The sequence below is a fragment of the Pipra filicauda genome, unplaced genomic scaffold (assembly GCF_003945595.2).
Source record: "Pipra filicauda isolate LSUMZ 115617 unplaced genomic scaffold, ASM394559v2 scaffold96_size2947999_pilon, whole genome shotgun sequence".
Taxonomy (NCBI): domain Eukaryota; kingdom Metazoa; phylum Chordata; class Aves; order Passeriformes; family Pipridae; genus Pipra; species Pipra filicauda.
The window spans coordinates 1,638,883-1,665,524 of record NW_024105164.1 but is presented as its reverse complement, the minus strand read 5'-3'; the positions used below and the strand labels follow the sequence as shown (position 1 = coordinate 1,665,524).

General features: G+C 59.0%; 2 protein-coding genes across 11 annotated transcripts in view; one reads left to right on the top strand and one right to left on the bottom strand.

Moving 5' to 3' along the window:
* Window positions 1–748: 748 nt before the first annotated feature.
* On the top strand, window positions 749–11,492 carry NFKB2 (nuclear factor kappa B subunit 2). 3 transcript variants are annotated; one of them, XM_027719040.2, is made up of 23 exons: window positions 749–3,613; window positions 4,687–4,731; window positions 5,168–5,246; window positions 5,704–5,744; window positions 5,838–5,936; window positions 6,167–6,318; window positions 6,927–7,033; window positions 7,184–7,342; window positions 7,448–7,552; window positions 7,696–7,781; window positions 7,906–8,044; window positions 8,124–8,243; window positions 8,348–8,530; window positions 8,693–8,834; window positions 8,972–9,086; window positions 9,288–9,495; window positions 9,584–9,753; window positions 9,915–10,017; window positions 10,151–10,380; window positions 10,578–10,647; window positions 10,751–10,923; window positions 11,001–11,112; window positions 11,203–11,492. In XM_027719040.2, exons 1-23 carry the CDS (start codon window positions 3,569–3,571, stop codon window positions 11,316–11,318), a joined length of 2,799 nt encoding a protein of 932 aa, XP_027574841.1. In that variant the 5' UTR covers window positions 749–3,568; the 3' UTR covers window positions 11,319–11,492. The 3 variants fall into 3 exon arrangements, with proteins under 3 accessions (XP_027574841.1, XP_039233837.1, XP_039233836.1); XM_039377903.1 differs by lacking the exon at window positions 749–3,613 and adding an exon at window positions 3,794–3,860 and having other exon boundaries at window positions 5,707–5,744; XM_039377902.1 differs by lacking the exon at window positions 749–3,613 and adding an exon at window positions 3,794–3,860.
* Window positions 11,493–12,994: 1,502 nt separating this feature from the next.
* PSD (pleckstrin and Sec7 domain containing) overlaps window positions 12,995–26,642 on the bottom strand; it is a 47,448-nt gene continuing 33,800 nt past the window's right edge. For 6 of the 8 annotated variants that reach the window (XM_039377901.1, XM_027718952.2, XM_027718982.2 and 3 more), the window contains 8 exons: window positions 24,655–24,795; window positions 18,090–18,133; window positions 16,708–16,886; window positions 15,793–15,863; window positions 15,059–15,216; window positions 14,589–14,733; window positions 13,836–13,979; window positions 12,995–13,585 (listed from right to left, as the gene is read on the bottom strand). In XM_039377901.1, the coding sequence (XP_039233835.1) occupies window positions 13,352–13,585; window positions 13,836–13,979; window positions 14,589–14,733; window positions 15,059–15,216; window positions 15,793–15,863; window positions 16,708–16,886; window positions 18,090–18,133; window positions 24,655–24,795 (1,116 nt within the window). In that variant the 3' untranslated portion in view covers window positions 12,995–13,351. The remainder of the gene's footprint in view (window positions 13,586–13,835; window positions 13,980–14,588; window positions 14,734–15,058; window positions 15,217–15,792; window positions 15,864–16,707; window positions 16,887–18,089; window positions 18,134–24,654; window positions 24,796–26,642) is intronic. The other 2 variants (XM_027718988.2, XM_027718990.2) reach the window with 1 other exon arrangement.

Sequence of the window (26,642 nt, the reverse complement as noted above, 5' to 3'; positions counted from 1 at the left end):
ATATATATATATATACCCATATATATATATATATAAATTTTCCCTTGTCCCTGGAGAGGGGCATTTGCTGCTGCTGCTGTGCGCATTGATCAGGTTGGGCTTGCCTATTTGCCCACCTTTCCAAACCGGCCTGTAAATCCACCAGTATATGTAGTTCAAAGAGGAGCATTTCTGACTTTTATATCTAATATATTTTTTAAAAAAATATATAAAGACAACAGTGAATTTACAATAATAAAAGTGAAAATCAGCCATGGGCGAGGCAGATGGTCCTTCCACGCCGCGGTAGCAGCTGGCTTTGGGAACGGGGTGAGTGGCCCTGCGGGTCTCGGGGGACAGCCGTGAGCCCGGTGCTCGGTGCCCTGACCCGAGAGGGACGGGCGGTTTCGACGGGATGCAACAGCCTGGAGCTGCCTGTCCCCTCGGGGGTCCCCCGGCCCGCCCTGCCGCTGTCCCGCCGGGCGGAGCCGGGACCGGGAAGCCCCGGGAGGCGGAGTCAGGACGGGACTTTCCCGGTACCGCGGCCGGGGCGCGACGGCTGGGCTGGGGCTGGGATGAAGGTAAGCGGCCGGGCCGGAGTGGGGGTATCTGGAGGTGCCGGGGGGATGCGCCCGAGCGGCAGCGGGCAGGGCTGCCTGCGCTAGCGGGAGAAGGGTTCCCAGGAAAAGGGAACTGAGCGGTCCAGAGGTTTAAAGTTCCCTTGCCAGGGCTGCCCGTCCTTGCAGAAGGGCCCTCGGCCGCTCCTGGGTCTCCTTCTCGCCCCGGCAGCCACGCCGGTCCCTGGCTTCCTCTGGACCGACCATGGGGCTCGCTGGGGTAGGGGAAGTTGGGAAGATTCAGGATGGAGAGACAGCTGCTCTCTTGGAGTGGGGAGGAGGCAGCAGGTCCCAGCGCTGGCGCTTACACCCGTTTCCCTGGCGGTGGGGAAGTTGCTTATTTTCCTGTTTCTGTGTTGCCAGTGAGTTCTGCCCTATCCCGCTGCTCTCTCTCTTGCATGTTGAGCCTTGCTTGCGCTGGAGCAGGGCTGGCTTCCTGCCTGCTCCGAGGGGAAGAGATCCACGCCCGCAGGCTCAGCAAGATCTACCCCAAATGGAGACGTGAATGCCAACACGGTAGTGGTATTGTGGGTAGAGTGGAAACCAGAGAGAGTGAGAGATGGCAAACGCTGGGTTGTCACTGAGAGGGGTTCTCTGAGGGCACACAGATGTACAACTGGAGCAATGGTTCGTAACACAACAGCAAAGGAGCTGATTTACAGGCCCTAGAGGAGAAAACCAGAAGATCAGTGGGTGGCTGGGGTTTGCCAAAACCAACTTGATAGCCACAAAGAGAGGAAAGGCGTTTTATGCAGAGAGATACAAATGGCTTCAGTGCTCGAAGGCAGGCTGTTGGGAGGAGAAGGCTTGGACAGCTTTCAGGGAGAGGGGATTTCTCTCTGCTGTGCTTGCACATTAAGGACCTCATTTCCAGGAAGGGTCTCAGAGCAAAGTCCTTGTAAACAGTAGGAGAGACTCAGCAGCCTCCTGCCAGCCCCTTGCCAGTAGCTTTTGGGACACCTAGGATGGAGCAGAGCACAGGATTTGTGCAGAAAGCAAGGCCAGGTATTTAGGGCCATCTTTTTCAGGTGTTAGCAGACCCCAAGGGAAACAAAATGCACAGGGAATCGTATGTTAGAGGAGCAGCCAGCTGGGTGGCTGGAACATGTCAGCTGTACACTAGGGCAGTTTGGAGCAGGGCTGCACTCGTGCTGCCTCCTGCATTTCTGGAGCACTCTTTCCCATGGCTACTAAACACTCTCGCCTCAGATAGACTGACGTATATTTCCCTCCTGCCTGCGGGGCATCAGCTCTGCGAGTCAGCCGACTGTCATGGGAGGAAAGAAAATAGCACCTGCGTTACTAGGTCACGTTCAAGGAGCTGCAGGCATGGAAGAATGGCTTTAACTCATGCTGCTTGCCAGCAGCTGGCCCTTAATTGAAGCAGTCTGGCTGGCACAAGGGAGGCTGTGCCGTCTGGCAAGGGTGCTGTGGCACTGCTGTGCTCCGGGGCCAGGCACTGGTGCTGTGCCTCGCAGTGCCGAGCAGTGCCTTGCGTCTGGGTTGCTGCTCTTTTCCCCCATTCCCAGCAATGCCCAGAGAATCCTTCCTGAGCCCTAGGAAGGTGTGAAGATGGGGAGGAATTAGCAAATGGAGGCTGCAGTTCAAGATCATGCTCCAGCTCAGATGTGCTGGGTAACACAGACCAGGGGATGCTACTGATGGAGGAAGGAGAGATGGGTTCCCTTCTGGGATGTGTGGGGGATAAAAGCTGGGTGTGTTACATTCCTAGGGGAAACCCCGAGTCCTGGCATGGCTGCTTGGCACAGAAGGCAGGACTTACCTTGAGAGTAGGTCTGAGGTTGCTTTTCCAGGAACAAAGAAGCAGGTGATGACATCATCTCTGCTGCAAGGTGGGCTTCCTCCAGCACACACTGTGCAGGGATATGGCCAGCAACCTCCCGAGAGAGCCAGAGCTGTGCAGGCTGGGGAGATGCAGGCACAACTCTGTGACATCCCAGTCATGCTGTCTGCTGCAACAAGTGGAAGTATCCTGGGCAGCAATGAGTGTGCTGTGAAAACCCCTCAAGAGGGGATGAGGCTGATGGCACTGGAGAAGGGGAGCTGTGCTATCCAAAGGGCACAATTTGTTCTTATCCAGCATCTTCAGGCCTGGGTTCCCCCAGCTGGGCTCAGCAGGTAGAGTTTGAGGTGGCTGTTCCCAGCACACTGAGGAAGGATGTTTGTCCCTTTCTTCACCTCTCTGTAAAATCTGTGCCAGCAGATGGGGTGGCTGGCTGGTGGTGGCAGGCTGAAGCTGCCCAGGCGGTATGACGGGTGGGATCCCAACAGCAGGGAGGGTGTGCTGCTTCCCACAGGCCAATGGGGGGTTGTGTCCATGTTCCTAGGCCTTTTGAAGCTCCTGCAGAATGGCAGGAGGAAGGTCCCGCCTCATTTTGCAGTGCTAGATCTCTACCTTCTCCCTCCTTGCACCCTCTGCTGCACCTGCAGGTCCTCAGACTCCATGTCCCAGGCTGCATTGCTGTCTGGGATGCATCCCACGGGCTGGCAGGGCAGGGGCTGCAGGAGCTCACCAGGGCTCAGGTGGCAGGCCAGCCAGGGGAAACCTCAGGCCTGGGGTCATGGGACAGCCCCTTTGGAGGACTTGAGTGGCTGAAAAATCTTGAAAAGATTCTGTTCAGCTTCTGAAGAATATGAGTCACGCACGAGTTGAACAATCCCCTTCCTTCCCCTCTTCTCCCACACACCCAAAATCCCCTGAGCGGGACCTGCAGCAACCACTGATTCAGAAATTCATGGTATGAGGGCACCGTGGAGTCAGATACAGGGGCTTTTTTGCCTTTTTTCTTCTTTTCATTGGTTAGTGAGAAGAAATGTGGAGCAAGAGAGCGTGCTCGGAGGCTCTGCTCTGATCCTGCCTCTTTGCTAGAAGTCACCGGTGGTTTTCCGTGGTCAGGCAGACCTTGACACCAGTGGAACCCCTGTCTGTGATACTCGCAGTCCCTGTGGCGATGCTGGGGCTGGACGGGTTGTTGAGACCAGCCTCTTCCTCCCCGGTGAGTAGGAGGGTGCAAGCGTCGTGGGCGGCAAGGAAGGGCCCCTGCTGCTGGCAGTGCCTTGGGGTCGGTGGGGAGCATGCAGTGCTGAGTGCTGGGGCGGTGGGATATGCTCCCACAGGGAGCTCTGGGGCTGCCACTTCCACTTTGAAGGCAGATGTTCCCAAGCGGGAAGGAGGGAATGGGAACACGGATAGCGAATGCCTCTCACAGGCCACCTCCGCGGGATGGATGCAGGAGCTGCCGTGTAAGTGGAAACTGGGGGAGAGGGAAAGCACCCCTTTGAGTGCCTGGAAGGGGACTGCCATGTGTTGGCTTCGGTCTGCAGAGTTCTGGAGAGCTTCCCCTGGCCAGGGGGAGACCAGCAAGCTTGGGGGCAGCGCTTTGGGACGGCTGCTCCTGTTTGAGTTCAGAGGGTCTTGGAGGAGACATCCCTGGGCCGGAGGCACATCATCGGGGTGGGATGTTGTGGTGTTGGGACCTTGGGGGACCCAGGAGCTGTTGCCGAGCTTTGTGGTGCGGGCGAGTGGTTTCAGCCGTGTTGTACTGCAAGTCTTGCCAGGGAAGGGCCGATGGCTGCGCGGCGGGGACCGGCGCCTGTAGCGGGGCAGGCGGCCGGGGACGGCAGGGCCAAATCCCTCCGTGCTCCCGGGGGAAAACTCGGGACATGTGGCGCTCCGGGGCTGCAAGGGAGCGCCCGGGCGAGGATGGCCGGGGGAGGCGGGCGGGCGTGCTCCGGGATTTTCCAGCCCGCCCGGGGCTCCGAGTCCAAAATCCCCAGGCGGCGAGGGGACGGCTCGTCCCACTGCCCCGGGCGGCCGCCGGCGGGCGCAGGAGCGGCCGCGTTCCGAGCCGTGCAGGGCCGTGCAGGGCCGCGCCGAGCCCCGGCCGAGCCCCGTGTCCCCTGCCCTGTGCCCCGTGCCCGGGCCGTGCCCCGTGTCCCGGCCGCGGCGGGGCGGGGCGGTGACGCGCGGGCCCGTCATTTCCCGGCTCGGCGGGGTTTCTAGGGACTTTCCGGAGCGGCGGTGCCTTCCTGCAGCCCCGGTACCCGCTCAACCCCCCTCTCCCCGCAGGCCGGCGGCCGGGCCCGCGCCGACATGGACGAGCAGTTCCAGCCCGTGAGTGCGGCACGGATCGGATCGGGTCGGCCCAGGGGGGTGTCGCTGCCTGGTCCCGGTCCCGTAGCTGGGCAGGGAGCAGTGCCCGACCCCACGGGTGGGGTGGGAGGTGGGGATCTGTGCCTGCCTCTGGGGTGGGGGGTGGAAGGGTCTGTGCCTGCCTCTGGGGTAGGAGACGGGAGGTCTGTGTCAGCCTCCAGGGTGGGTAAAGGGGATCTGCTGGTGCCCCCAGGGATGGGCAATGAGGGGTCTGCTCCTGCCCGCCCCTCTTCCCAGAGAGGGACAGGGGATCTGTTCCTGCCCTGATGGGGGTCTGTGCCAGACTGCCATCACCTGCCCAAGGTGGGAGATGGGGGTCTGTGCCAACTCTCCAGAGGAGCTGGGGATTCCAGCCCCAACACACTCATCACACTGAATCTTCCCTCCCATCACCCAGTGCCTGGATGGGATTGTCTACGATGACTTCAGTTTTGGTTCCCACATGATGGAGCAGAAGGAGCCCCTGATTGAGACGGGTAAGGGCCCCTCTGGCTGTGCCCTTCCAGGGGTCCCCAGCTGCAATGGGTTTTCCCAGCAGGCTGACTCACACCTCTTAGTTCCCAGCAGCACCACAGGCTGTATCCTTACTGGCCCCACTGTGAGCTGGCTGGGAATCCCTGTCCCGTGCCACCAGGATGGGCCCTGCTGCTCAGTCTACCAGGGACTACCAGCTTAAGCTGTGACCTCCCCGTGGCCCCTGCTCCCCATGTGACAGGGCATCCTCTGGCCTTCTCCTCCTCTCCCTGCTGCTCTGACTGCTGCTCCCAGCTGCGCTATGACAGCAGAGGGGCTGGGGGCCTTCAGTACCCTCATGGGACAGACAGGGGTCACCTTGCTTTCAGTACTGTCCCCATACCTCCAGCATCCTTGCGGGAAACATGCACTTTGGTTATCCCATGTTTCTCATCGGTACATCTCCTTTCTGTTCTCCAGTAGAAGGTCCCTACCTCGTCATTATTGAGCAGCCAAAGCAGGTAAGGATGTCACCCAGGGTGTAACTGTCACCCCCTGCTCTCATGGCATCAGGTTTTGGCCCCCCTTGGCTGACCCTCTCTTTGCCTCCGCAGCGGGGTTTCCGGTTTCGGTACGGCTGTGAGGGCCCTTCACATGGGGGGCTGCCAGGAGCATCCAGTGAGAAGGGGCGCAAGACCTATCCCACAGTCAAGGTGAGCGGTGCCCTGGGGAGGGGATGGAACAGCATCTTCAGCCAGCAGTGCACGAGCACCGGGAGGGAGCCTTGAAGGAAGGACAGGAAATTTATAATTAGCTCTGTGTGTCTCACAGCACTGGAGGGATGAGAGGGCTGTGGCAAGAGGGGTGGTGGCTATGGGGAGGGGATTTGTGGAGAGTCCTGCAAACTCCTGGTATATTATACCTATCTCCTTTCTCCCTGCAGATCTGCAACTACACAGGGATGGCCCGGATCGAGGTAGACCTGGTGACGCACAGTGACCCTCCTCGTGTACATGCCCACAGCCTGGTGGGCAAGCAGTGCAACGAGGCTGGCAACTGTGTCACGATCGTGGGACCCAAGGACATGACAGCTCAGTATGTGTGAGGGGACCCGGGGTGGCCTCTTGCCTTTGTGAGGTGGCTGTGGGTGCTGCCTTCAGCTTACGAGATGGGGACAGGGTGGGAGTTAGTGCACGCTGGAGCTGGGTTTGCTGGATGGGGCCAGGAGTGTGTTTAGACAAGTTCATTGTTACAGCTCTGTTCCCTGAGCATTTTGCCTAGATCTAGGTTCTGGCACATGCACCTTATTTTGGGCTTCTGTCCTTGGGTTGCAGCTCCCCAGCTTTGCAGATGACTTTTGAAGCCAGCCTGAATCATGGGGTTATTCAGCAACCACTGCAGTTGCTCTTTTATGTCCAGCCCTGGCTCAGCTTGGTCCTGTTTCCATTCCTCTGGTTTCAGTCCCTCTGGTTTTGTCTTTGACAGCCCTTTGGACTTGTCACCCGTGGAGCCCAGTTTCCTGGCTCCTTTCCTGTCCTCTGTGGTTGCTCCTCTTCTGCCCCACACATGTTGACTCACTGCTGTCTGAGTGGCACTGCTCTGTGCTTTGCTCAGCTCCTTCCCAGCTGCAGGAGACTACCCCTTTGGGCTGGTTGCTCCCAGCCCTGACACTCTGAGTTCCCAGGCGGTTCCCTCTTCTTCAGGTTCAGCAACCTGGGTGTGCTCCATGTCACCAAGAAGAATATGATGGAGATCATGAAGGAAAAGCTGAAGCAGCAGAAGATGCGTAACAGGAGCCATCTGCTGACGGGTGAGGGCAGCCTGGGGACTCAGCAGAACTTGGCCCCACGGGGTGACAGCAGGGGAGCTGGAGTTAGCATGGGGCTGGAGTGTGTGGGTGGGGGGACCTGGAGCACCATCCCCCCACCCAGCCTGACGGTATCTCGCCCTGCCCTGGCAGAAGCGGAGCTGCGTGAGATCGAGCTGGAGGCAAAGGAGCTGAAGAAGGTGATGGACCTGAGCATTGTGCGGTTGCGCTTCACTGCCTACCTCCGTGACAGCAGCGGGAACTTCACGCTGGCCCTCCAGCCTGTCATCTCGGACCCCATCCATGACAGCAGTGAGCATGGGGCCAGCCTGGGGAGGGTACGGGGCAGGGTGGGGTAAGGAAGTGAGGGATGCTCTGTCTGCACAGTGGCTCTGAACACCTCCTCTTGCTCTGCAGAGTCCCCAGGAGCTTCCAACCTGAAGATCTCACGAATGGATAAGACAGCAGGCTCCGTGCGGGGAGGGGACGAAGTCTACTTGCTGTGTGATAAAGTTCAGAAAGGTAAAAGCCATTGCCTCCAGCCGAAACCTTCTGGAGGGGCTGTGGCAGGAGAGATCTAAGGCCCCTGGGTGGCCAGGGGTCTGTGTTCCTGGAGCCTGACTGGGGCAAGGAGACAGGCGCTGCCAGCTCCCTTCTCTCCCCAGATGACATCGAGGTGCGTTTCTACGAGGATGACGAGAACGGCTGGCAGGCTTTTGGGGACTTTTCCCCCACAGATGTGCACAAACAGGTACAGGGGAGACAGGGAGTGTCCTGCTGTGCTCCGAGGTAGACAGGTGCCCTGTGGGGTACAGGTGCCCTGTCCCCAGCTTCAAGGATGAGCAGGACCTCATATCCATGTGTCCTGCCCACAGTATGCCATTGTCTTCCGCACACCCCCCTACCACAAGCCCAAGATCGACCGTCCTGTCACCGTCTTCCTGCAGCTGAAGCGGAAACGGGGAGGAGACGTGAGCGACTCCAAGCAGTTCACCTACTACCCGGTGGTGGAAGGTGAGCACCCCCCAGGCATGCTAGCATGTCTCCTGCCACCTGGTCTGCCCCTCACCTCGCTGCCCCTCTCTCCCTGCAGACAAGGAAGAAGTGGAGAGGAAGCGCAAGAAAGTCCTGCCTCAGTTTCCCCAGCACTTTGGTGGGGGCTCACACATGGGGGGTGCTGGTGGGGGTGCCGGAGGCTTTGGCTCTGGAGGAGGTGAGTGGGGATGCCTTTTCCCCCTCCCTGCCTGGGTGGCTAAGGCCTGACCCTTGGGGCTTGCTGCTCCCCTCTGCTCACTTGTCCTCCTGCTTGCTCTGCAGGTGGCAACCTCAGCTTCCCCTACTCTCCTGGGCTGCCCTACAACAGCATCTACTCACCTGGACCCCACCCTGTGGGGAGCTACCAGGGGGGTGTGCAGATGAAGGGCCCTGAGGCAGAGGGGCCCGGGAGCGACAGGCAGGCACCCACAGAGAGCACGTACTGCAAGGAGCTGCAGAAGCATGGTAGGAGGGGCTGAGCTTGAGGGGGGACTGGGGCACATCACTCAGGAGAGGAGGCATGGGTTGGGGGCCTTTTGGGGTGCTGCTCTCCACTCCTGGGGGATACAGGAGGGTGGATGGATGGGGCTGCTGCTCCTGGAGGTGACATCCTGCTTTGCCCCCCAGCCCAGCTGTACCAGCTCTGGATGCTGGCACTAGCCCGTCGCAATGCCCATGCCCTGCTCGACTACTCGGTCACTGCCGACCCCCGTATGCTGCTGGCAGTCCAGAGGCACCTGGCCGCATCACAGGACGAGAATGGAGACACGTGAGCACACAAAGGATTTGGAGGGAGAGCGTGGGGGCCTTGTTGGGCGTTAGAGCCATTATGGGGGCTCTGGGTGTGGCAGGGAGTACCTGGAGAAGCATGGAGCTGAGCTAGGGACCACTCCACTCTCTTTTCAGGCCTTTGCACCTCGCTATTATCCATGAGCAGACAGCTGTGATCAAGCAGCTGATCGAGGTCATCGTTAGCATCCCCAGCCAGCAGATCATCAACATCTCTAATAACCTGCAACAGGTACGTTTTGCAGAGCAGCCAATTCTCCTCTACCTGGGAGTAGTTCCTCACTCCTGTTTCCCAACCCTGGAGGCTCCTGTTGCTGCTCCTGCTGAGGGGAGGCTGCAGATCTGAGCAAGGTGCAGCCACAGTGGAGAGAACGATGGTGCAGGACTTGGCTCCTCTTGTGAGCGCTGCTGAGGGTGTGCTGCTGTCCTGCAGACGCCGCTGCATCTGGCAGTCATCACCAAGCAGCCCCAAGTGGTCCAGCTCCTGCTGCAAGCCCGCGCTGACCCAACCTTGCTGGACCGCTACGGCAATTCCCTGCTGCACCTGGCGCTCCAGGCTGGCGATGAAGAGATGCTGAAGACACTGCTGGCCCACCTGGGCTCGGCTGCCCCTTACCTGCTCCGCCTGCCCAATTTCCATGGTGAGTGGGGTTGAAGGACGATGAGCAGCACCATCGGTGCCATCATGGGCTTTGCAAGAAAGCTTCTGAGTCTCTCCCCATCTTTCAGGCCTCCTGCCTGTGCACTTGGCTGTGAAGGCAAAGAGTTTGGCCTGCCTGGACCTGCTGGTCAGGACGGGAGCAGATGTGAATGCAGCGGAGAGGCAAAGCGGGAGGACCCCACTGCACCTGGCTGTGGAGATGGAGAACCTGAACATGGCTACCCACCTGGTGAAAAAGGTGTGGGGCGGCTTGTGTGGTGGCGGCTGTGGGCTGATGGGGTGCAGCTCCTACAGGGCCCTGGCAGAAGTGGGGGCTCCCCTGAGGTCTTCAGGTAACAGAATGTAGGAGGAGAAGTGCCTAGGCAGCCCATCATCATGGCCTCTCACCTTTCTTGTTAGCTGGGAGCAGATGTCAACAGCCGGACTTTCGCCGGGAACACCCCTCTGCACCTGGCTGCTGGCCTGGGCTCCCCTACCCTCACCAAACTGCTCCTCAAAGCTGGTAAGGCACTGCCCTTTCTCTTTTCCCTTCCCTCTCCATAGCCCTGGCTGCCTGTGCTGAGGGGTGCCAGGCACAGGGCAGACCCCTAGGCCCACCTTCTCTTCTGGGGGCTCATTCCACCCTTCCCTAACAGGGGCAGATGTTCTGTGTGAGAATGACGAGCCCATGAGCCTATCCTCATCGGAGGCCAGCAGCGACACAGACACTGACCCTGAGGAGCAGGAGCTGGCCATGGAGCTGGGGGAGCCAGCCCTGGCTGCAGAGCACAGCACCAACCCCAAGCTCCCCATACAGGGGCACTGGCAGGCAGGGCACAGGCAGCGCCGCTGCCACACATCCCTGGACCTGACTCGGAGCCAGAAGGTGTGTGACGCCACGGGACAAGCTCCCAGGGAGCATTTCTGTGTGGGCCATGGCATGGATGGGGCCGAGCTCCAGGAGATGCTCCTGTGAGGATGCTGGTGCCCCTCCGTGTCCTGGGGAGATCCATAGCATGAGGAGGTGATGGGGGATCTGGGCAGTGCTTTATGGGATGCTGACATCTGTGTGTCTGTCTGCAGGTGCGGGAGATACTGCTGCAGGCCTCCCAGCAGGGGCCCAAGGCGGAGCTGCCTACCGCTCCCCAGCCAGGTGAGTAGCCCTTTTCCTCCCGAAAGCACCTCACACAGGCAGGGCAGCACCCTCCTGGGGGCAAGGATGGGCAGCATGAGATGGAGGCACCTCTCCTGTGCAGGGAAGGTCCTGTCACTGGACAGTGAGGCACTGCAGGGGCTGGAGCAGCTGCTGAACCAGGACTGCAGTGGGTCAGACTGGATTGAGCTGGCCAAGCGCCTGGGGCTCTGCAGCCTCGTGGAGACCTACAAGGACACCCCCTCACCCAGCGTCAGCCTCCTGCGCAGTTACGAGGTCAGTGCCTGGCTGAGGTGCCCCTGTCCCGCCTGCCTGCCCAGCCATTGGCCCCACTCAGAGCCCTCTCTCCACAGCTGGCAGGTGGCAGCCTGGGGGGACTGCTGGAGGCATTGGACTCTATGGGGCTCCACAATGCCGTGAGGATGCTCCACAAAACTGAGGCACTGGAGAAGCTGCAAAGCACAGGTACAGAGAGCATGGGCTGGGCAGGCAGAGGGTGTCTCTGCTACCCCCCTGACGCCCCATCGCTAAGAGCACCTGGGAATTCCTTTGCAGAGCTGAAGGAAGACAGTGCCTACGGCAGTGAGTCGGTGGAGGAGGAGCAGGAGCCCACGTTGGCCTTGAAGCCGGGGGGTGAGCTGCCCCCCAGCCAGCAGCCACAGGTGCACTGAGGAGCCAGTAGCCCTTGTGCCCACACACTGCCCTCTGCCTTGCCCACACAAGTGCCTTCTGGACTTGGGGTCCTGGCTGCATGGACTGAGGGGGATGGGACGCAGCCGGCTCCTGCCCCTTTCTGCTCTTATTTAATGGTCCCTCTTCTAAATAAAAATACACAGTTTCCATTAGCCTTTGCCCTCCCTCTCTCCAGCCCCAGCCGTGAGTCAGTGGGCACTAAGCCTGCTGAACTCTGCCTCGGTCTGGGAGTCTGGCAGCAAGGAGACAGCTGCCAGCCCCTTCTCAGTATCCCTCTGTGCCAGGGCTATTCCCAACTGTGGGGAAGAAACCACAGCACACACAAGAAGTGAAGAGCGAGTTTTACTTCAGTAACCGAGAGAAGCTGTACAAAGGTTTTTTTCCCCCCTGAGCCACCTGGGGCAAGGGTGGATTTTTTTTCATTTTTTCTTTTTTCTTTTTTTTTTTTTTTTTGTTTGTTTGTTTTGTTTTGTTTTGTTTTTGCAATAGACTCAAAAGAGCAGAATAAAAAGTTTGACACATTCGCAAAGTCAGTGCTGAAACCAGCCAGGTCCCAGGCAGCCGAGAACTGCGTGTGTGCCCCTGCTCACAGCCCTTCTGCTGTCCCCAGACCCCTTTCTGGACAATCCTGAAGCCATGCTCCATCACCTGCACCTTGCTCTGGACAAGCATCCTTCAGCCCACCCTGGAGTGGTGGAGGCCACCCCAGCCTGCCCCGCTCCTTGGCAAGGAGGGAGCCCGTGGCTGAGGAAGGGGCTGCACCACTGCTGCTGCAGCCTGAGGACCTTGCAGTGCTGCAGACCAGGCTTTCCTGGCAGCCTCTGAGGCCTTGGCCATGCATTGGAGAAGAGGTGTGGGAAGGAAAGCTGGCTCCAGCCTGTGCCAGACCCATAGGGCAGTGGGGACCCACATGTCAGCCCTGGCTCCAGGGGTCACTGCCCCGCTGGGAGTACTTATACACTGCTGCCCAACATGCCCCGAGGACGATGATCACTCCCAGACGGCAAACAGGGCCTGTCCAGGCTGCCAAGGGGGAATGGGGTTCATGAAGCACCGGCCCATCAGCATCCCATGCAGCCACAAGTGCAGCAATGGGTGCTGCCATCCCAAGGCTGCCTCCTTGTTGCTGGCAGCCACAAGGCTGTTTCCCCAAAGGGTTGCTGGTGCCAAAGTGGAGCTGGGGAAGCAGGCAGCAGCAGCACACACAGGAGCCCATGTTCAGCTTGCTGCAGGGCAGGGAGGAGCTAGATTGCCCCAGATCCTTGTAAAAGCCTCTTTTCCCCAGAATGCAGTGCCTACAGGAAATGGCTGAGTTTCTGTTTGTTTTTTTTTTTTAAACAGTTCTCAAAAAGCATCAAAAGTAGCCCCAAAAAAACCTCCCTGGTGGTCAGCTCGATCTGGTACTAAAAAGTGCAAAACTGTATCACAAAAACTGTTCAAAAGTTGTAAGAAAGCGAGGAGGGTGCAGAGGTGACTGAGGTGGCAGGGAGGGGACCAGGTGCCATTGCCCTGGCTTCCCTGGCCACCAGCCCCAGAAGAGGGGACAGGTTAGGACTGGCCCCCTCCCATCTACCCCCATGGCACGACGGAGCTGGAGAAGAAGCAGCCGCTGGCTTTGTTTTGCTGCAATTTTGTCTTTTTTTTTTTTTTAAAACCATTGAAGAATTGAGGCCAGTAGGAGGGTTTCAGTTGTTCCCCTTTCCCGGGGCAGAAGAGTAGGTCCTGCAGCCAAATGCAGGACAAGGAGGGGCAGGAACAAGTCTGATGGGGCCGATGGTGCGGGCAGCTCCTGCAGGCAAGGACCAGGGACTGTCCTGCTCTGCCATCATCTCCGGTGGATGGGCCGTGGCCCTGCATGGCTGGTGCTGGCGGCTGCAGAAGGGCTGTCACCCCCTCTAGCTTGTGCCGCAAACAGACGGACACATGCAGGGTCTCGGCGGGCACACGGCCTCCACCCCCCTGCTGGGGGGGCAGGAATGGAGCTGCAGCGCAGGCGGCTGATGCCCCTCCCTTAGGACTTCTGGGGGTGGCTGGGGCGGCCAGTGCGCTCTGAGATATTGCGCTTCACCTTGGTGGCCGTGCTGGAGGGCTCTGCGTTGAGCGAGGGGCTGGAGCGGGACTTTTTCAGGCCATCATCCTCCCCACCCGCTGTGTCAAACAGGGTGGACTCAAATGCTGCCAGGTCCTCGGAGCCAGCCTTCAGCTTGGCCCGCAGCAGCATGGCGTAGGTGCCATAGCGGGATTTCTGGGGGGCACAGTGCAGCAGAGAGAGAGGTTGGCAAGCTGGGTACTGTCCCCTGCACAGCATCCCCATGTCGGGGGTGCTCGTGGCCCCACCCATCCCAGCCAGCATCCCAGGGCAGGGGAATGCTTGTGACCGTGGCAATGACACAGTGCAATTCATCTGACAGGGATGGGTTGGACCCATCGCTCAGAACGGCCAAGCAGGCAGGGGCAGAGGGCCTGAGGGTAGAGGGGGGTATCTCCCAGCTCACCTCGAACTCCAGGTACTCTTCCTTCTGCTTTAGCTCCTCATACTCCTTGCCCTTCACCTTCTTCTCAGGCAGTGAGGAGCGATGCTCCAGCAGCTCTGCTGACATTGTCTTGAACTTGGTCTCGTGGTTCTTCACCTGCTCCTCCTGGGGAAGGGTGACACCATGTCAGTGCCTTGGTCTATCCCCCTGGTAGTGTGAGCTGGCCAGGGACAGAATAGGTTTTTCCCCTTATAGGTCCAGCCAAGATCTCAGCTGCTGTTCCTGGGTTTGATTTTTTTTTTCTAAATGGCAGGCAAAATCAAAGGCCCTTGGGGCTGTCTGCTCTCACCTTGTGGAGGGGCTGACTGCAGTCTTAAAGCAGAAGAATTTAATCCCTCTAAAACTAGGCTGGTGGTTTTTTTAAATCCTTTCTGCTCTATGAATATCTGCCCTGGCATGCACGAGTGCCAGCTAATCCCCCCAGCCAGTTGCCTTTCAAGGTCCCTGGCAGGACCCTGCAGGTTGTGGTGTGGGACCATGTTCTCTTCCGTGGTCTAACTATTGCTTGACTCCAGTCCCCACTGCCGGGAACAAGACCTCACTGTCTGCCCACAACCTCAGTACCCCTTTGCTCTGTGAATCCCTCGGCCCTGCGCCTCACTGGGAGGCAGTGGGGAGCATGGCACCACACAGGTCCCTCCACAGGGGAAAGTGCCACTGGGAGACCCAGGGGGTTTGTCCCATGCTCACGGTTGCCCCCACACCATGGCCCACCTGGGACAGCCTGGTGCACGAGCTGGGCAGCAGCGGGCGGCTGAACTTCTTCTGGGAGCCGATGGCTGCGGGGAAAGGGGGCGCAGAGAACATGGCTGCCACCACATTGATGCGTGTGATCCACGAGTGCATCTGTTCCGGGTTCCTAAGGAAAAAAGCCATACCACAGATGGGCTGTCTGTGCCAAAGACAGAGAGATCTGCCCTGCAGACAAGATCCAAGTCCCCAAGCCCTGGCCAGCCCTGGCCAGCCGTGGCACCCGGGACTCTGCCCCCAGCAATCCTGTGCCCAGCAGGGTAAGAAGAGAAGCTGAGCAAAGCTCAGCACTGACACCGGGTCCCTTTCCTTCCAGAAAGGGCCAAGACAGGAGAGAGCAATGTGGCCCTAAGCCCCATCCCACCCTACCCCCCAGTCAGACGAGCCCTTGTGTCCCAGGGTGGGGGCGCAGCCAGTGATCCTGAGGGACTCACTGTGCTTGGAAGAGGAAGACTCTCCAGTCAGCTGTCCTGAGGTAGAAGACATTGGGTCGCTTGCTGTAGTCAGACGCCCGCGTGGCAAGCGAATGGTGGATGCTAATAGCATTCTTCAGCTCCTCTTCTGCCAGCGCCTTCCCTGGCTTATACTCCTCCTGCAAATCATGGGGAGTTTCAGAGCTGGCTCAGGGATGCAGCCCACCATGAGTCAGCTCTGTGAGGTTTCAGGTACTGCAGATTAGCACTGGCAGTGGCAGGTCTTAGAGACCACCCTCCACCAGCCAGCTGCGGGCTCTGCTTCCAACTCATCCTACCCCCCTGGGGAGAGGCTGCACAACCTGGGTGCATTGGAATGGCAATAACACAGGGGCTGTTCCCCACTGCCCACAGCTGGGCAGCATGTATGCCTGCAGGGAACTGGATGTCCAGCCCAACCTCCCACGCAGGGCAAAGACCCCACTGCCCCCTGTCTCCCCAGCCAAGCCTCCTGCATGCAGGGCTCTCAGCAGCCGCTTTCACTGCTCAGGCTGAGCCACCCTGGGAACAGGGATGCCACCAGATCCCCAAGCAACGGCTCAAGCATGTATGGTGCCGAGTTTGCTTAGGCCATGCTCTGCATTGCTGTTTGCTGGAGCCCCTCTCACAGCTGTGGAGACTGCCATGACCCTCCCCCTGGGCTGGAGACAATCCCTCTCCCTGGTGCAGACACAGGTGGCTCTGCTGCTGCCTACCTTCTGCAGGTAGAGAATCATCCCCTTCAGGATGGCATGGAAGGGCTTCCAGCCTCGCTTCCCTCGGGGTGCTGCCGGGGAGGAGAGAGCAGCTCAGACATCATCCTTAGCATTTAGTGGGGGGAAGGCAACCCCCATCCTCCTCCAGCCAGCTCTGCCACGACGCACGTCCCCCCACCCCCGGGACGGGCAGCACGCCAGGACCGTCCCCGCGCACCTGAGCCCGTGCCGGCCGCGTGGCTGGCAGATGGTGCTGCTGGCAGGGGGCCGCCTGCCGCCCCCCGGGGCCAGCCCGCTGCGCTCCCGCCTCGCTGCCTGTGCTGGGATGCACCACTGCCTCCCTGCTCAGGGCGAGGGACGAGGCGGTGCTGCCTGCCAGGTAATGCTGGCTTTGGAGGGCGGCTGCATCTAATCAGATCTAGGCGGCATTAGATGGCCAGGGCTTAGAGGGGATTTTATTGGGAATATGGTGAACATGCCTGGCAGTGCCCAAACAGCAGCAGCCTACTGTGTGTCTTGTTTATCACAGCACAGGACACCTTCCTCCATCCCTGCAATCCTGTGGCAGGGATGCAGCCCCCGGGAATCCCACCCCAGCCCACCTCCCTGCCTGAGCTTTTCCCAGTGCTGTGGGCAGGGGCTGCTCCGCCCACCTGCTTGGCCTCTACCTGGCCCTGATGGTGGGGGCAAACGGGCAGGGAGAAGCTTTCCAGCTCCCCAGCCTGAGGGCTGAATTATGCCTGGCACATACAGACAGAGAGGACACAGGGGGCTGATGCTGAAGCCTGGCATGATGCTACCTGCTACCATTAGACATCATACAGTGACTCCTGCCCCGCTTAGCTCTGTTTAGTTTCTGGAGCTCACTGGTGCCCTCTTGCCCCAAGTGCCTCCCATGGGCTCCCCGGCACCTACTTTTCTTGCAGTCAGGATCAGCATGGATCTTGCGGACTAACAGCCCGTGCTTGTAGGTGGCAATGCTGGAGTCCTGGGAGAAGTCCAGAAAGGGGTTACTGCAGCTGCTGATGCGCTTGATGGATTTTGGGTTGGGGTCTGCCAGTTCCGAGAGGGACTTTCTCAGCTCCTCCTCATCTCTGACAATCACAAATTTGGGTGGGGAAAGAGTTTGTTACTTTGCTGGGGACAGCAAATACCAAGTTCCCCACTGGCTGTTCCAACTTTTAGGCCTGGCTTCTGAAAGGGAAGCCAGGAGAAGCAGGCCAGGATGAGCAGTCTCCCACCACCACGGGTGAGCATCCCAAACCCAGCCATGCCCATGTGCCCCTGTCCCTCTAGGCAGCTGAGGTGATGCCTGGCCCCTCAAAAGACAGGGCATTGCGGTGTCTGCTGCCAATTCAGGGTGGGGCACCTGCCAACCCCAGGGAATGAGGAGCCCTTTTTTTGGCCAGGGATGGGACTGATATCAGCCAGGCTGATAAGCCAGGAGCCATAGAGGAGCAGCACCCCAGGGCTTGGCATTACCAGGGCTCCCCAGGCCATGGTGGTGGTTGGAAGAAGGGTTTAAAATGGAACTCACCCACAAAGAGAGACCCAGGCTGTGGTCCCCACACCTTCAGGGTGGCAGCCAGACTATGGGGCCCCAAGCCAGAAGTGAAGGGGTGCAGGGAGACTGTGGTGGGAAGGCCTCGGGCAGTACCAGTTGAGGGCAGGAGCAGATGTGGGCAGTATGTAGGCAGCTCTCTCCCACCAGGCCACGGCCCCTCACTGTGGGCAGGCTGCACTGGTGCTGCTCCCCCCAGCCTGCACGAAGATGTGGGAGCCCAGAGCTGCTGCCTCCCCCCTCCCTCAGCCGCTCGCTGCTAATTAAACCCCTCAGCATCTGCCGGCGTCTCCATGGCAGCGGCCGAGTGCATCGCTCAGCGCTGGGTACCACTGGGCTGATTAATCCCTGCAGCGCAGGCGCTGCCGCTTCTGCTGCTGGAGATGGCAGCTGTGGGCGAGGGTGCGGGCACCCTGTGGGGCCCCAGCACAGCCACAGTACCCCCAGAGCCTGCCTACTCCCACCACAGGCATGGCCACCAAGACACAAATCCACACCAAAGCCGCAGGAAGCTGGCCTCAGCTGGCTTTCTCTCAGCATGCTGGGGAAGGTGTTGAGGGCAGCCAGGGGTACATTGCCTGCAGCCCCAGCCCAGTCCATCCCAAGCTCCCTCTCCTTCCCAAATCATCACAGGGGCACCTGCACTGCAGCATCATGGCTCGTGGGGCCTCTGGGGCTGGGTGGCCTCACTGCCTGCCCAGCGCCGGGCAGCAGCACCTCCAGTGGGGGTACTTACATGGCCCACTGCAGCTTCTCGTTCTTGATGGAGCCGTACAGTGCCTGCAGAGAGAAGAGCGGGGGGGTCAGCAGGAGAGTGGTGCCAAGACGGGGGGCTGCTCCAGGGAACAGAGAAGGCGCACCAGACTGGCTCAAGGGTACTGGAGGTTAAGGTAATCCCCCGTCAGTTTGTCCTGATCCAGCCCTGTCCTGGCTGGACTAGCTGGTGGACCTTGTTTTAGGGCTACTGACATCACTGTAGATACTGCTTTTCCTGGGCACCATGGGACCTGCAACCCCAAGCACATCCCAGGTATGGTGCTGGGGATGGGCCTGGCATTTTCTCCTTTCTTTCCCTTCCACTCTACCTCCCTGTGACAGCGCCACAGCATTAGCAGCATAATGGTGAGGCACATCAAACATTTCCAAGTGCTTGGGAAAGCTGTTTCTCCCCACTACAAGGTGTTCCAGGCTGGTAAAAGCAACAGCATTCAGGAGGCCTGAGTCCAAAGAGAGCAAGCTTTTGGGATGGACTTTGATGGTGCTTGCCTTCACCCCACTCAGTGGGACCTCAGTCTGCTCCAGGGCCCTCAGCAGCTTCATGACACAACAGACCATAGCCAGTAACCCTGCTGCTGTCAGCTACCTGCCCTGGGCTAGCAGAGATGGGCTCATGGCAGCACCCAGCACTCCCCAGCAATGCATTGCTCTCGCAGGAGCACACTTCAGCTTTGGGACAGACTTCAGCATGGCACTGGCAGAGACCCTGGCATGCTGTCATTCATGAGGCCCCCAGAGGACCTTGTGGCTGGTCAAGGCAGGATGGGCTGTTGCTGCTTGGAGTGGCTGTGGCCTGGCCCTACCCCTCCCCAGCACCCTCAAGCACCTTTCCTTCCTTGGGGACCCAAACACCACCAAGCTGAACAAAGCAGGACCCAATGCCTGTACTTCAGCACAGGAGCAAGACAAGCCTGCCTGCAGCAGGATGCTCCAGGGCCCTGCTCCCAAGTGTTTGTTTGGTCCAAGCTGGGTGCAAGCCAGCAGTGCTCAGCACAGCTCTGCAATCAGGGAGGCTCCAGAGAGGGTTTCAACACAGTGCTCACAGAGGGCTTAGGAGCACGATCTGGAAGGCATCATCCTCGGAGGAAAATAATTGAGTCTTGCACAGGCTGTTCATGCAGCTGTCAACATCCATCACTGGGCCGGAGACTGCTGCTGAGAGATCTTGCTGGTGGCTGAGAAAGTACAACTGGAGGCGTGTAGGAGCCTAGGAATGCTGGCCAGCACACAGGCCCCAGCAGTGTCTGGGGAAGGGACATCCATCACTCCCAAAGGCACAGCAGCCAGGACAGAGCAGGAACCCAGCTCCTCTTGCACTTTCCTGCTGGGGAAACGCTGGCAATAGCACCAGTTTGTTTCTCAGAGGAGGGAAGGGATCGTCCTAGTCTAGCAGGCAGAAACTAGGGTTCAGTTGTCTCCTGGGAAGGCAGGATGCCTATAGAGGGTTTATGGCCTCAGAGCCTGAGAGAAAATTTGACTCCAGCTCCATTCACACAGCCCCAGTGCTGGAGGGGCAGGATGCTGAGTTGTGAGCAGGAGGTACCCATCGGTGGGCTGGTAGCAAGAGGAGAAGAGAGACTTAAAGAAGAGCCTGGAGGGAAAAAACCAATCCAAAGCCTTGCAGAACATAACCTGGGAGTGGAGCAGGGGGGTAAGCAGGCATCTCAGAGCAATGTAGATGATAAGGAGTCACCATGGGAAACAGAAGGGAAGGGATCTTACTCACTGCCACGGATGCAGCTGAAAAATGCCGAAAACGAACGGACACAAAAAGGAGACTAAAAAAAACGGCACAAAGAAGCGGGGACTGGAAACGGCAGAAAAGCACCTTGGAAAGAGTGGGTAGAATGGGACACATGGCTTGGCTTCTACCTGGCTCAGTGGCAATACAGAGAGGTGTCATCTCCTTGCCCCCAAGGAAGGGAGATGTGAGCCAGCTGAGATGGGATTTTGGAGGGCAGGGCAAGGTGCAACACCGGAGAGGACCCGAGCCCCATGCAGGGCTTGCAGGAGGATTGCTGCTAAATGCAGAGTGAATGAAGTGATACCAGAAGATGCTCGAGGAGTAATTCTGGATGGCACATTGCCGGATAACAGCCTGGCAGAGTACTGCATTACAAAAACCTGGGCTCTGTCGGCGAGTAATTCAAAGGCTGAACAGCCTTGTGGCTTTCAAAAGCTCCAGCTGCCCTGTTACAAGCCCTGACAGCATGCCACCAAGCCCGTGTCCAGCAGGGGCTGCCAAGTACCCCAACTCAGAGTCAGGGAGCAGGGCTTGCTCAGCACTCCTGTGCAGGGAAACAGTGAGAAGCAAATAGGGAGACTGTGGGGATTGAGAGGACAACGCAAAGCTTTATGTCTACACTTAAATCCTGCCAAGACTCTGCTTGGCTAAACGCCAACCCCAGCCAACACCGATCTCAGAACAAAGCTGGTGGACTCAGCCCAGGTCTTAGCTGAGAAGATGCACTCCAGCCACAATGCCCACCCTGCTGTTCCGGTACTGTACCAGAACAACTGCCCGTCAGTCCACTGAACTCTGTGCTCTTTGGTGTACAGACTGTTTCTACTGGGGAAGCACAGGATATGCAGGCTCCTGAAGCCTATCTCACAACCATGTCAGCAGAGACCAGAGACACTAAACCAGCAGGTCCCTCTCTCCAGGTTCTCTTTGCTCTGTGGTTTGATTCCTCCTGGGCCAAATGGACAGCACCTTTTGGTATCTCTGCGCTTGCAGGCACTGCCCAAGAGAAAGCTGGGCACTGGCCAAATGCCACTATGGACGACCCCAAGCATGGTTGGGGTTTTTTGCCATTGTTGGGTTATGAGCTCACTGCTGCAGCATGCCAGGCCAGCCAGCCAGCTCTGCCCTAGACATGCGCAATACCGAAGAGACCTAGGAATATACTGTCCCAGTGGGATTTCTAACTGAATCAACAACATCTTTCTTTGGTGCCCTCACTCCCAAAAAGCAGGCTGAGAGGATGTCCCGGAGTCCTGCTATAGCAAATGTCTCAAGGAGAGGTGAGGGGCTGCACTGGGCAAGAGGCAGGTGGCTCTGATGCTCCAGCCCAGCCATAGTGCCAGCCCTGCTGGGGACAGCCCTATGTGAGCAGGGCAGGGAGAAGACAGCCCCCTTCAACTCCTCAGCTCAGACCAGACCAGAGGCAAGATTCAGTGGTGGTTTGGGGAGCTGGGTAACAAGCTGGCCTGGACACAGCTTTGGCACAGGATTGTACTGAGGGCTGTAACCCAGCACTCAAGTAACAGATGAAGGTTAATGCAGAAATTTAGGCATCTGGATAAAGGGTTTAACCCTATCTGGAGTGCCTCTTTTATGCATCATAACTCTTACAGACACATCCCCTTTCCACTCTGCTAGTTCCTGTGCTAAACAACACAGTGCTCAGCTCTCTGTGCAGCAACATGCCCTCTGCATGTCAAGGCTCCCCTTCCTCTTGCCAGACCTGTGACCATCCACGGGTGCATGACATTCTTCAAGACAGACTTCACAGCCACCAAACACCCTCTCTGCTGTCATTCTCCCTCTCTCTGTGCATGGCAGCATTTCAATATGAGAGGTAAATTGCTGGCTTTCCCCAACTTTTCCTTAGCAAAATATCTTCTCTACACCCAGCCACAAAGCTCTGTGAAGTCCCCCAGGCACACAGACCCCCCCCCCAGCTCTGCAGATACAAACAGCAGGGTCAGATCAGGGCTGTACGTTAGATGGAACTGTACCTATGTTGGGCCACTAATTCACCTTGGCAGCCCCCCCTACACCGTCACTGCCTGTACAGCATGCACAACCCATGCTCAAGAACAACTCATCACCTGGCACGCACCAGCCCCTGCTGCGCACATCCCGTGTGTCCCTCCTCCCCTCCACTGCAGAGGGGCTCCAGTGTGCACAGAGCAGAGTGACTTGGGAACAAGACTTTTTTCTCTGTAGAATAGGCTGCCACTGGGACAGTGTCCTGTGCATCACCTTCCACCCTGCTGCAGTCAGTAATGGACAGCTGCCTATCCCAGCCCCATACTTTCAACTCAGTAACATCTAAGCTGCACCAATCTCTTTTAAAATATTTAAAACCTTCATTGCCCAGGCAACTATTACTCCCAGGACAGTAGACCTCTCTATCTCTCCTAGCACAGCCCCACAGCGCGGGAAGCAGCGACCGAGCATCTCCCAACTGCATGTTTCCAACCGAGTGCGTCACAACTTAATGCTGCCCCCAGACCGTACTGCGCTATGACAGCATCGCGGCTTGGCACGGCCCCGATGGCCCCACCGGGCTTGTTCTGGCCACGGGGGCGGCCCAGGTAGCTCTGGGGTATCCCTGCCTGCTCTGGCCCAACCTGCCTGAGAGGAGAGGGACGATGTAGACTCTTCTCCCGCTGCTACACCAGAGCAAGGCACCCGACCGAGGCAGGACGCGCCCAGAGACAGCCTGTTCGCTTCTTCCCACCCAGGACCGATGCGCACCAGCCTAACATCTCCAAAACGGATGTCGGCTCACAGCGAGCAAGCTCTTGGCAGTAGAAAGCCCTTTTATGTCCAGGCTGCCACTCCTTTCTCTCCAGCTCCGCTCGGCTGGGAGCCGGGGCTGCGGCGCTGTCCCTCCGCGCTGCCTTGCGGCTTTCCCCGCCGCCCAGCTGGGTGCCAGTCTGCCCTGGCCGGGCTGGCACGGCACGGCGCAGCTCAACCCTTGGCAGGGAGCCCGCAGAGCTTGTCACTTATGCTAAGCTGGAGGGCTGGTCCCAGCGGTACGGCTCTGTCCTGGATTCCTCTTGCAGCGATGTTTTCGAGCAAGCGTTGCTGTCAGACCACGGTAAGCGGCGCAATGTCACCCAGGTCTTGCCGCGCTCCCGCAACCCCTGTGCTCGGGGTCGGATGCGGGAAGGACGGCAGGGCTGGGGAGGGGATCCTCGGGCGGAGGGGCGGGCTGGTGGGGGCCCGGCTCCGCAGAAAGCAGGCAGGAGAGGGAGATGGGGCTGGCTGATCGCTACATCCATACCAGGGCTGAGGCTCTTCCAGCGGGCGGGACGGCGGCTGTCCGGACACGTCCGCCTGCCCATGTCCCCGCCGGGGCGCAGAGCGCTGCGCATCCCTCCGCGGAGCCACCCGCTCCCCCGGCCCGCCGCTTACCGGCTTCTTCTTGCGACGGTTCTGGAGGCGGCTGACCACCAGGTCGGTGTAGAGCACCGGCTTGAGAGTGCGGGAGCGCTGGGGCCAGCCGTAGCAGAAGGTCTCCGCGCCGCGGTAGTTGCGCCCGTAGCGCACCGAGCACATGGAGCGGGACCGCATGCGCCCCGCGCTGCTGTTGATGCTGTTGACGCCGATCATCCTGCCGCCGGCGGCGGGGGGCGGCGGGGCGCCCGGCGGGACGCCCGGCGGCCCTGCCTGCCCTGCCCTGCCCGGCCCTGCCCTGCCGCCGCGGCCGCTCCGCCGCCGCCGCCGCCTGTTGAAGCGGGGCCGGGCCGGGCCGGGCTCGGCGGCGGCTCCCGACAGAGGCGGGGCCGCCCCGCCCCGCCCGCCGCAGCCAATGGCGACCCGCGGCAACCGGCCGGGCCGGGCCGGGCCGAGCCGAGGGGCTGGCGGCGGGCACCCCACCCGCGGGGACGGCATCTCACCCGCGGGGACACATCCCACCCGCGGGGATAGATCGCATCCGGGGGGACTGCATCCCACCTGCGGGGACGGCATCCCACCCGGGAGGACGGCATCCCACCAGCGGGGACAGATCCCACTCGCGGGGACAGCATCCCTGGTGCTGATGCCACGCGAGTTGATGGAGCTGCCCCCGCTGCATCAGCTGGCCGTCCCTGCCTCCTCTCCGCGGAGGTCCAGCAGGTGGCTGGACCCTCCTGGGCTCTTGTGGGGCTGCGGTGGTGGCATCTCCGGGGCTCCAGTGGCTGGGTGGCATCTCCACTCGGTTCCATCTGGGCAGGCTTCAGAGCTGCTGCTGCAGCCCTGTCCACCCCAGAGACCTATAAAGCTGGTAGGAGATGGGCCCAGTGGAGATGTGCTCAGACCTTCCATCTTCAGTGCCCACCCCAAGCTTAACACTCCTGCCTGTCCCTCCCAGGTCAGGCAGTAGCTAGAGCCACCCAGCTGGTTACAAGCAGGATGGAGATGCTTCAGGCAGCTGCTTCTGTGAAGATGCAAAGAGCTGGGCATCCTTGCAGAAGGCGAGGATCGATGCGTAATTTAGTTAGGCTTGACTGAGCAGGAGATGCAGCCAGTGGAGAGGGGGAAATTTTCCACTCTATCCTAACTGCTTGGCATAGGATCACTGGGCACAACTTGTGAGGGAGGGGGCATGGGTGCCTGGCACATCAGATATGTTGGCCTGCCCCTGAGGCTGGGGGAAGCCAAGGGAGCCAGGGCAGGGCGGCATATTACTCCCAGGGGAAACAGGCACAAAAAAAATAGCCCAAGGGATTAGACTGAGCAAGCGTTTCTGTGATTATAGCTCAGAGGTGGGAGCCAGGGCTTTCTTCCCACATTGCTAATCACTTACCCAGCACTCTGAGCGTCTGAGCCCTGCTGTTGTGCCTCCAAGCTGGAAGGTGGGGGCCCATCCTACCTTCCTCCCCCGAGGACTCGACTGCATTGTCAGGCTTAATTCATTAACATCTGTGACGTGCTCTGGGCTTCTAGGCTGGAAGGCAGCACAGATTTGCCTCATTCCTGCAATTGCTAAGCAGTGATGGGGAGAAATGGGGCCTGATTTAGTCCTACTGCTTTTCTGCCAGCCAGTAAACCACAAGGTTAAACTAAAAGAGTAAGGAAGATGGGGATGAGCTAAGGCTCCACAAAGTGATCAATCTTGTAAAGGTCAAATCCACATCTGAAATATAACAGACAACCAGCAACAGTGAGTGAAATCCCAGGGGGCCTGGGCTAAAATCACACTGTCAAGAGAAAAGCAACATCTCAAGAGCTAACCAAAATACCACCAATTCCAGGATGACCTGCTTCACCTCCTTCCTTCTGTATGGGCAGTGCCTTCATACGGACACAGGAGTTCAGGTCCAAGCCTGCAGATGCAGGCATCTTCAGGCATGGCATTATATGGGTTCTTATATCCCTGGCATGGCTCCATGTCTGAGGGAGGGAGGGCAGCCATTTCTGCACAGTATAGTTCTCCAGAGGAGCTTCCAGAGCCACAGGAAAGGGTTTCCAGCAGCAGTGCCAGTAAGGCATCACTGCCTTAGCTCCAGCAGCAGTGCTGTGCAGGGTATGGTGAAGCACTGTCAGTGAGGGGGATGTGGTGCTCAGCTGTGAAAGCTCTTAAAGTGTTTTCATTGCTTCTGCATAAAACTGGGATTGTTTACATGTATTAGCTAGTAGCAGATAAAGTTCTCATCTGACTCAAGCTGCCACAAGCTCTCAGGCATCACGCTGTGTTTGTCTTGGGACTCCCCCTGCAGCCAGAGACAAGAGGAGTGCTCAGGCTCCCTGTGGGTCTATTCCTGATGGTGTCCCCAGAGTCAAAGGGGACAGCGGCCTTGTGCCCCTGCAGCCACCTAGGTCCTGTCTTGCTGCCCCCATTCCCGGGTGGTGAGATTCCCTGTGGACGAGAGCCACTTCCAGCTCTCCAGCTTCGAAGTTCGTGCTGTAGCAGCTTGCACTATCTACCTAGGTAGGCTTGGAAGAGCCCCCAGGACCTTTATTCTGTGCTGCTGGAGCTGCCCAAGACCCAGCCTTGAGCTTTGGGAAGCTTCTGCAAAGCCTGCCAGCCCTTCCTCTCTCCTGCTACCCTTAGGAAATGCGTGTGCTCCTGGAGCACTAAAATTAGCCAGACAGCTGTGTGGCACGCCTGCACAGGAGCCTCAGTCCCCAAGCACAGCCCGCCAGCTAGGTCTGCCAAGGAGGTAGCATCCTACCCAGGGTAACAGGGCTAGTGAGCCTGTCCCTATTTGTCTGCTCCCTCAGCCTGTGTGGGGACCAGAGCACCAAGCAGCCAAAAGCACTGGGCAGAAGGGAAAGAGGGTCTTCTCTGGTTGAGCCTGGCAAAGGCTGCCCAAGAGAGGCACAGGCCCTCCTTGCCAGTCCTCCCCCTGGCACAAGCCAACAGTACTTTCCCCATCTCACCTGCCCTGCGGCCCCACTCCGCCTTGCACAGGCAGGGGGTTCCCCAAGTGGAATGGTGTTTCAGGTGAGGAGCTGCAGCCTGCCCCATGTGAGGTTTCTCACACTGCCTTTTACTCCCCCTTCCCAGCATGGCTCCTGTACAGAGGCGGCTGAAAAGCGGCGGTGGGAAGCACCGCAGCTGCAGAGGGAACAGGCCATTTTTAGCAGAGCAGCCTCCCAGCTGCTGGGCCGCGGGCAGAGCCGTGCGGGGCTGTGCTGCAGCACTGCAGCCTCCCCCACTCCCTTACACCCAGCAAAGGTCTTGGCCCCTGCCTATAAGAGAAAGCCTGTAGCTTTGTGGCACTTCCTCACTATCCTATTTCCCAGTGATCTGACGGGGTAACGATCTCACATGTTTAAACTGCTGGTACT